Source organism: Calidris pugnax, unplaced genomic scaffold, assembly GCF_001431845.1.
Source record: "Calidris pugnax isolate Ruff unplaced genomic scaffold, ASM143184v1 scaffold194, whole genome shotgun sequence".
Taxonomy (NCBI): Eukaryota; Metazoa; Chordata; class Aves; order Charadriiformes; family Scolopacidae; genus Calidris; species Calidris pugnax.
In genome coordinates this window covers 39,831-49,317 of record NW_015090923.1, presented here as the reverse complement: position 1 = coordinate 49,317, position 9,487 = coordinate 39,831, and the positions used below count along the sequence as shown (strand labels likewise).

At 62.5% G+C, this 9,487-nt stretch overlaps 1 protein-coding gene across 1 annotated transcript in view; it reads left to right on the top strand.

Annotated features, from left to right (window-relative positions):
* The first annotated feature begins 3,727 nt into the window (after window positions 1–3,727).
* The window catches only part of SARS (seryl-tRNA synthetase), a 10,387-nt gene continuing 4,627 nt past the window's right edge, over window positions 3,728–9,487 (top strand). The window contains exons 1-4 of the mRNA XM_014951329.1: window positions 3,728–3,872; window positions 4,025–4,105; window positions 6,939–7,097; window positions 9,015–9,158. Of these exons, the coding sequence (XP_014806815.1) occupies window positions 3,867–3,872; window positions 4,025–4,105; window positions 6,939–7,097; window positions 9,015–9,158 (390 nt within the window). The 5' untranslated portion in view covers window positions 3,728–3,866. The remainder of the gene's footprint in view (window positions 3,873–4,024; window positions 4,106–6,938; window positions 7,098–9,014; window positions 9,159–9,487) is intronic.

The following is a 9,487-nucleotide window of genomic DNA, read 5'->3' as shown; positions in this document are numbered from 1 at the left end:
GGCAGAGATGGGGGGAGCTGGGGTGTCATTTGAAAGCCCCCCAAGTGACTCACGGGTACAAAGCCCCACCAGGACCCCCACGCTGGGCTGGGGCCACCAAGGGTTGAGGGAATCCAAGAATTTGGGGTCACAGCCCCACAAGACCCCCATGGGCTGAGGGAATCCAGGACTTTGGGGTCACAGCAATGAGATTTGGGGTGTTTGATGGGGGGAACGTGGAGGACCCCTCTGGTGACACCAGCCCTGGGAAGGACAGGTCCTGGTGGGGCTGTGGTGCACCCCAAGTGATGTCACATTGCACCACAGCCCCACCAGGACCTGTCCTTCCCAGGGCTGGTGTCACCAGAGGGGTCCTCCACGTTCCCCCCATCAAACACCCCAAATCTCATTGCTGTGACCCCAAATTTCTGGGTTCCCTCAGCCCATGGGGGTCCTGGTGGGGCTGTGACCCCAAAGTCCTGGATTCCCTCAGCCTTTGGGGGTCCTCGGGGGGCTGTGACCCCAAAGCCCTGGATTCCCTCAGCCCTTGGTGGCCCCAGCCCAGTGTGGGGGTCCTGTGGGGCTGTGCCCAATGTGACATCACTGGGGGGTCTTTTCAAATGACACCCCAACTCCCCCCATCTCTGCCGGGGTCCTCTTTGCTGCTCCCTGGAGCTTCTCCCTCTTCTCTGTCCTGGCTCCTCCTCATCCCCCGTGGGGCTGGTCCTGCTGGAAATGGGGGTGTCACCCTCTTGGGGTCACACATCCCCAATGTTGGGGTGTCTCTGATTTGGGCTGCCAGGAGGGGACAGTTGTGTCTCGGTCTCTGTCCTTCCCAGGGCTGGTGCCACCAAGGGGGTTCTCACCTCCTCAAACAGCCCAAATCTCATTGCTGTGACCCCAAATTCCTTGATTCCCTCAGCCCGTGGGGGTCCTGTGTGGCTGTGACCCCAAATTCTTGGATTCCCTCAACCCTTGGTGGCCCCAGCCCAGCGTGGGGGTCCTGGTGGGTCTGTGGTGCAATGTGACATCACTTGGGGTGCACCACAGCCCCACCAGGACCTGTCCTTCCCAGGGCTGGTGTCACCAAGGGGGTTCTCCCCGTTTCCCCCATCGAACACCCCAAATCTCATTGCTGTGACCCCAAAGACCTGGATTCCCTCAGCCCGTGGGGATCCCGGTGGAGCTGTGACCCCATGTGTCACTTGGGGTGCTTTCAAATGACACCCCAGCTCCCCCCATCTCTGCTGGGGCCAACACGTGCCCCGTTCCCTGGATCTTCTCCCTCTTCTCTGTCCTGGCTCCTCCTCGTCCCCCGTGGGGCTGGTCCTGCTGGAAATGGGGGTGTCACCCTCTTGGGGTCACACATCCCCAATGTTGGGGTGTCTCTGATTTGGGCTGCCAGGAGGGGACAGTTGTGTCTCGGTCTCTGTCCTTCCCAGGGCTGGTGTCACCAAGGGGGTTCTCACTGGTCCCCCCATCAAACACCCCAAATCTCATTGCTGTGACCCCAAATTCCTGGATTCCCTCAGCCCATGGGGGTCCTGGTGGGGCTGTGACCCCAAATTCCTGGATTCCCTCAGTCCTTGGTGGCCCCAGCCCAGTGTGGGGGTCTTGGTGGGGCTGTGGTGCAATGTGACATCACTTGGGGTGCACCACAGCCCCACCAGGACCTGTCCTTCCCAGGGCTGGTGTCACCAGAGGGGTCCTCCATGTTCCCCCCCTGGCTTCTGTGTCACCAAGGGGGTTCTCACCTCCTCAACCAGCCCAAATCTCATTGCTGTGACCCCAAATTCCTGGATTCCCTCAGCCCGTGGGGGTCCTGTGGGGCTGTGACCCCAAATTCTTGGATTCCCTCAGCCCTTGGTGGCCCCAGCCCAGTGTTGGGGTCCTGTGGGGCTGTGCCCAGTGTGACATCACTTGGGGTGCACCACAGCCCCACCAGGACCTGTCCTTCCCAGGGCTGGTGTCACCAAGGGGTTTCTCACCTCCTCAAACACCCCAAATCTCATTGCTGTGACCCCAAATTTCTGGGTTCCCTCAGCCCATGGGGGTCCTGGTGGGGCTGTGACCCCAAAGTCCTGGATTCCCTCAGACTGTGGGGGTCCTGTGGGGCTGTCCCCAGTGTGGCATCACTGGGGGGGCTTTTCAAATGACACCCCAACTCCCCCCATCTCTGCCGGGGCCAACATGTGCCCCGTTCCCTGGCTCTTCTCCCTCTTCTCTGTCCTGGCTCCTCCTCGTCCCCCGTGGGGCTGGTCCTGCTGGAAATGGGGGTGTCACCCTCTTGGGGTCACACATCCCAGTGTTGGGGTGTCTCTGATTTGGGCTGCCAGGAGGAGACAGTTGTGTCTCGGTCTCTGTCCTTCCCAGGGCTGGTGTCACCAGAGGGGTCCTCCATGTTCCCCCCCTGGAACACCCCACATCTCATTGCTGTGACCCCAAATTCTTGGATTCCCTCAGCCCTTGGTGTCCCCAGCCCAGTGTGGGGGTCCTGGTGGGGCTGTGGTGCACCCCAAGTGATGTCACATTGCACCACAGCCCCACCAGGACCTGTCCTTCCCAGGGCTGGTGTCACCAGAGGGGTCCTCCACGTTCCCCCCATCAAACACCCCAAATCTCATTGCTGTGACCCCAAAGTCCTGGATTCCCTGAGCCCATGGGGGTCCTGGTGGGGCTGTGACCCCAAAGTCCTGGATTCCCTGAGCCCATGGGGGTCCTGGTGGGGCTGTGACCCCAAAGTCCTGGATTCCCTGAGCCCATGGGGGTCCTGGTGGGGCTGTGACCCCAAAGTCCTGGATTCCCTGAGCCCATGGGGGTCCTGGTGGGGCTGTGACCCCAAAGTCCTGGATTCCCTGAGCCCATGGGGGTCCTGGTGGGGCTGTGACCCCAAAGTCCTGGATTCCCTGAGCCCATGGGGGTCCTCGGGGGGCTGTGACCCCAAAGCCCTGGATTCCCTCAGCCCTTGGTGGCCCCAGCCCAGTGTGGGGGTCCTGTGGGGCTGTCCCCAGTGTGACATCACTTGGGGTGCTTTCAAATGACACCCCAACTCCCCCCATCTCTGCCGGGGTCCTGTTTGCTGCTCCCTGGAGCTTCTCCCTCTTCTCTGTCCTGGCTCCTCCTCGTCCCCCGTGGGGCTGGTCCTGCTGGAAATGGGGGTGTCACCCTCTTGGGGTCACACATCCCAGTGTTGGGGTGTCTCTGATTTGGGCTGCCAGGAGGAGACAGTTGTGTCTCGGTCTCTGTCCTTCCCAGGGCTGGTGTCACCAAGGGGGTTCTCCATGTTCCCCCCCATCAAACACCCCAAATCTCATTGCTGTGACCCCAAATTCTTGGATTCCCTCAACCCTTGGTGGCCCCAGCCCAGCGTGGGGGTCCTGGTGGGGCTTTGTACCCGTGAGTCACTTGGGGGAAATTCCTGGATTCCCTCAGCCCATGGGGGTCTTGTGGGGCTGTGACCCCAAATTCTTGGATTCCCTCAACCCTTGGTGGCCCCAGCCCAGCGTGGGGGTCCTGGTGGGGCTTTGTACCCGTGAGTCACTTGGGGGGCTTTCAAATGACACCCCAGCTCCCCCCATCTCTGCCCCACACCATGGCCAGCCCCACACCGTGCTGTCCCATGGTCATACCCTCCCTTCTCCTTCCCAAATGCCCGGGGCTGGTGGCGTTGGCCATCCCTGGAGATGTCACCCCTTCTCCCGCTCCCCCTCTTTGAAGCTTCACTGACCCCCTTTGGTGCCAGAGGGGGGGTCCCAGAGGGGGGGTCCCAGCCCCACTCCCACGGGTGCTGGGGGTGATGGCTCCTTCTCCCCTTCTCTCCAGGCAGGTTTCGTGCCGACAACCTCAACAAGCTGAAGAACTTGTGCAGCAAAACCATCGGGGACAAGATGAAGGTGAGACCTCACCCCAGACGGTCCCTGGTGGTGGCATCTCCCCCAGGTTCCTCCCCGCTCTCTGGGTCTCCCAGAGGAATCATTTTCTTCCAGAGTTTTGGTTTTTAACCCTCTGGGGTTTTTTTTTTTCCCTCCTCTTCCTCCTCCTGCAGAGGAAGGAGCCGGTGGGGACAGACGAGTCGGTGCCGGAGACGGCGCAGAACCTGGAGGAGCTCACGGCCGACGTCCTGGGGGTGAGTCTCACCCCGTCCCCCCCCCGACTCCGCTGCTGGGACCCCCAGTTCCTTGGGAAATCGGACTGGGAATTCCCTGACCCCCAGCACTGAATGAAGGGGGTCTCCCTGACCCCCAGCACCAAGCAGGGGGGGGTCTCCCTGACCCCCAGCACTGAGCGAGGGGGGGCTTCCTGACCCCAAACACTGAGGGGGGGCTCTCTGACCCCCAGCACTGAATGAAGGGGGACTCCCTGACCCCAAACACTGAGGGGTGGCCCCCTGACCCCCAGCACCGAGCGAGGGGGAGTTCCCTGACCCCCAGCTCTGAAAGAAGGGGGATTCCCTGACCCTCAGGACTGATGGGGGGCTCCCTGACCCCCAGCACCGAGATGGGACTCCCTGACCCCCAGCACTGAATGAGGGGGGGCTCCCTGACCCCCAGGACCAAGCAAGGGGGGGCTCCCTGACCCCCAGCACCGAGCGATGGGGGGCTCGCTGACCCCAAACACTGAGGGGGGGTTCCCTGACCCCCAGGACCAAGCGAGGGGCGGTTCCCTGACCCCCAGCACTGAGCGAGGGGGGGCTCCCTGACCCCCAGCACTGAGCGAGGGGGGGCTCCCTGACCCCCAGCTCTGAATGAGGGGGGGCTCCCTGACCCCCAGCACTGAATGAGGGGGGGCTCCCTGACCCCCAGGACCAAGCAAGGGGGGGCTCCCTGACCCCCAGCACCGAGCGAGGGGGGGCTTCCTGACCCCCAGCACTGAGATGGGACTCCCTGAACCCCAGTGCCAAGCAAAGGGGGCTCTCTGATCCCCAGCACCGAATGAGGGGGGGCTCTCTGACCCCCAGGACTGAGTGAGGGGGGCTCCCTGACCTCCAGCACTGAAAGAAGGGGGGCTCCCTGACCCCCAGCACCGAGCAAGGGGGGGTTCCCTGACCCCAAACACTGAGTGAAGGGGGCTCCCTGACCCCAAACACGGAGGGGGGGGCTCCCTGACCCCCAGCACCGAGCGATGGGGGGCTCGCTGACCCCAAACACTGAGGGGGGGTTCCCTGACCCCCAGGACCAAGCGAGGGGCGGTTCCCTGACCCCCAGCACTGAGCGAGGGGGGGCTCCCTGACCCCCAGCACTGAGCGAGGGGGGGCTCCCTGACCCCCAGCTCTGAATGAGGGGGGGCTCCCTGACCCCCAGCACTGAATGAGGGGGGGCTCCCTGACCCCCAGGACCAAGCAAGGGGGGGCTCCCTGACCCCCAGCACCGAGCGAGGGGGGGCTTCCTGACCCCCAGCACTGAGATGGGACTCCCTGAACCCCAGTGCCAAGCAAAGGGGGCTCTCTGATCCCCAGCACCGAATGAGGGGGGGCTCTCTGACCCCCAGGACTGAGTGAGGGGGGCTCCCTGACCTCCAGCACTGAAAGAAGGGGGGCTCCCTGACCCCCAGCACCGAGCGAGGGGGGGCTTCCTGACCCCCAGCACTGAGATGGGACTCCCTGACCCCCAGCACTGAATGAGGGGGGGCTCCCTGACCCCCAGCACTGAAAGAAGGGGGGCTCCCTGACCCCCAGCACTGAAAGAAGGGGGGCTCCCTGACCCCCAGCACTGAAAGAAGGGGGGCTCCCTGACCCCCAGCACTGAAAGAAGGGGGGCTCCCTGACCCCCAGCACCGAGCGAGGGGGGGCTTCCTGACCCCCAGCACTGAGATGGGACTCCCTGACCCCCAGCACTGAATGAGGGGGGGCTCCCTGACCCCCAGGACCAAGCAAGGGGGGGCTCCCTGACCCCCAGCACCGAGCGAGGGGGGGCTTCCTGACCCCCAGCACTGAGATGGGACTCCCTGAACCCCAGTGCCAAGCAAAGGGGGCTCTCTGATCCCCAGCACCGAATGAGGGGGGGCTCTCTGACCCCCAGGACTGAGTGAGGGGGGCTCCCTGACCTCCAGCACTGAAAGAAGGGGGGCTCCCTGACCCCCAGCACCGAGCAAGGGGGGGTTCCCTGACCCCAAACACTGAGTGAAGGGGGCTCCCTGACCCCAAACACTGAGGGGGGGGCTCCCTGACCCCCAGCACTGAGCGAGGGGGGATTCTGTGACCCCAGCACTGAATGAAGGGGGGCTCCCTGACCCCCAGCACTGAGATGGGGCTCCCTGACCCCCAGCACCAAGCGAGGGGGGGCTCCCTGACCCCCAGCACTGAGGTGGGACTCCCTGACCCCCAGCGCTAAGCAAGGGGGGCTCCCTGACCCCCAGCTCCGGGTGAGGGGGGGCTCCCTGACCCCCAGCAGCGAGCGAGGGGGGGCTCCCTGACCCCCAGCACTGAGTGAGGGGGGCTCCCTGACCCCCAGGACTGAGGTGGGACTCCTTGACCCCCAGCACCAATCGAGGGGGGGCTCCCTGACCCCCCTCCCTGGAGGATCCTTATCCCCCCCTGTCCCCCCCCACCACTACCGAGCTCTTACTCTGTGTCCTTCAACCAGAAGACCCTCCTGCACTTTTGGGGGGGGGGGGGGAGCAGCCTCGGTCATTCCGTGTCCTCCTCCAGCCCCCTCCTCCCTCCCCGTTCCCCTTCCCAGCTCGTTAACACAGGGTGGTTAATGAGCGTGGCACTGGCCAGCTCTTGCTGCCAGGGGAGCTGTCTGTTCCCCCCCAGGTCCCTGCTGGGCTCTGGTCCTCTCAGAGCCTGACTTATGTCTGTCCTTTCTCCTCTGGGGGCTGGTTTGGTGCCTTCAGTCCCTGGTTTCTCTCCAAAAACCACATTCGGTGGAGTGAGGGGCTGAGATTACCCATGTGTGTCCCCCCCCTTTTCTTCCCTGGTGTTTTTCTCCCCTTGCCCACCCCCCTGTCCCTGTCCCCAGGCTCTGCAGGTCTCCCAGATCAAGAAGGTCCGTCTCCTCATCGATGAAGCCATCCTCAAGTGCGACGCCGAGCGGCTCCGGCTGGAGGCCGAACGGTTCGAGAGCCTGCGGGAGATCGGGAACCTCCTCCACCCCTCCGTGCCCATCAGCAACGACGAGGTAAGAGGCCACACCATCCCCCTCTGCTCTGAGGAAAGGGACTTGGGGGTGCTGGTGGAGGAGAAGCTGGCCATGAGCAGGCAGTGGGCACTCAAGCTGGAGGGGAACAGATTTAGACTGGAGATCAGGAGGGGGTTCTTCACTGTGAGGGTGGTGGAGCACTGGAACAGGTTGCCCAGGGAGGTGGTTGAGGCCCCATCCCTGGAGATATTCAAGGAGAGGCTCGATGAAGCCCTGGGCAACCTGGTCTAGTTGGGGGTGTCCCTGCTGACTGCGGGGGGGTCGGACTAGATGGCCTTTGGAGGTCCCTTCTGGCCTGGGCAATTCTATGATTCTGTGATTCTATGATCTATGATTCTATGCTCCTCCATCTGGAGCACTGGGACCAGTTCTGGGCTCCCCAGTTCCATAAGGACAAGGAACTGCTGGAGAAAGGACAGCAGAGGGCTATGAGGATGATGAGGGACCTGGAGCATCTCTCTGCTGAGGAGAAGCTGAGGGACTTGGGGCTTTTGGGGCTGGAGAAGAGAAGGCTGAGGGGGGATCTCCTCAAGGGTGGGGGTCAGGAGGATGGGGCCGGTCTTTTTTCAGTGGTGCCCATAGAATCATTCAGGTTGGAATCAAGTCCAACCATCCACCCTACTCTACATAGTCCTCCCCTCCACCATATCCCAGGGACAGGACAAGAGGGAACGGGCACAAACTTGACCATAAGAAGTTCCATCTCAACATGAGGAGGAACTTCTTGACTTTGAAGGTGGCAGAGCCCTGGAAGAGGCTGCTCAGGGAGGTGGTGGAGCCTCCATCTCTGGAGACATCCAAACCCCACCTGGACACGTTCCTGCGGGACCTGCTTGTGGGGCAGGGGGTTGGAGGAGATGTTCTCCAGAGGTCCCTCCGTGATGCTGTGAGAGAGGAGCTAGGGATGAGACTGAGCTCAGAGGGTTCACCAAAGCCCAAGAGCTGACTTCAAGCGGTGGAGAGGGGGGGGTCAGTGTGGGGAGATCCCCCTCCCCACACCCCGGGGAGGAGTGAATGGGATCTGCATGACAAGACAGGGTTTGGGGACAAAGAGCGGCTCAGCCCGGGCTGGAGAGGGCCATTGTTGGGGGAATTCATGGGAAAACTGGCTTCCAGCTGGGATCCCCCCCACCCCCCCTCCCCGGCCTTCATTCATCCAGCGGGATGGACACACACACACACACACACACGCTCTCCAACCTTCACCTGAAGGAAAAACTGCCGGTTTAAGAAGCCAGGATTTCTGTGTGTCTGTAGGGTGAGATGGAGAATGCATGAAAATCAAGGAGGGGAGGGCTTGGGATCTGGTAACCTGGAATAGGCAGATAAGCCAGGAAGTGAGTGGTTTTATTAAAAACCCAAGAGCCCAGCTGCCTGTGGTCCTTTCCCTGCCTGTTCCCTGTGCTGCACCACCTCTGCCCTGAGCCCTCCCATGGGCTCAGCACAGTGTAAGAACAGCCCTGCTTTGCCCCAGCATCTTCCTTGACCACCTCTGCGCCCCGGGGCTGGCTGTCCTGTCCTCACACACAGCCAGCCCTTCCTGGGCTGCCATCTGTCCCCTCCCTCCCTCCCTCAGATCCACCTCTTTCAAGATGCCCCTGGTGGTACAACAGCTCCTTATGATGCAGCTTCACCTGCGGGGTGTTTTTGCAAAAGCCTTATCTATGCTGATGCTGATCCTAGTCCCTGACCCAGGAACGTACCCAGCTCTTCTCTGTCCTTCCAGCCAGGGCAGAGACATAAAGCTTTTGTCCAAGCACTTTGGTGCAATGGAGGGTAACTGCTTCTCTCTCTTCTCCTCTCTCCTCTCTCCTCTCTTCTCTCTTCTCCCTCCCCTTCCCCCTTTCCTTCCTCTCCTCTTCCCCGTCCCCTTCCCTTCCCTCCCCCTCTTTCCAGGACGCAGACAACAAGGTGGAGCGTGTCTGGGGTGACGTTGGCTGTCGGAAGAAGTACTCGCACGTGGACCTGGTGGTGATGGTGGACGGCTACGAGGGAGAGAAGGGGGCCGTGGTGGCCGGCAGCCGCGGCTACTTCCTCAAGGTGTGAGCCCAGACCCCCCATGGGGAGATGGAGACGGGGGGGACAGGGGGGGCCTGGCTGCGGGGACAGGAGCTCACGCTGAGCTGGCTGGTGGTGCAGGACCAGCTCTGGCCACCCTGGGATTGCCACTGTCACCTGAGCATCCCTCCGGATCCAGCATCCCTGGAGCTGCCCTGGGCTCTTCCCAGCCCCAGTGAGCCAGAAGGGATGGCAAAGTGGGAGGGGGGGTGTGTGTGTGTGACAAGGAAGTGTGTAGTGGTGTGTGTGTGTGACAGGAGGGGGATATGTGTGTGTGTGTGACAGGGAGGGGTGTGTGACAGGGAGGGGGG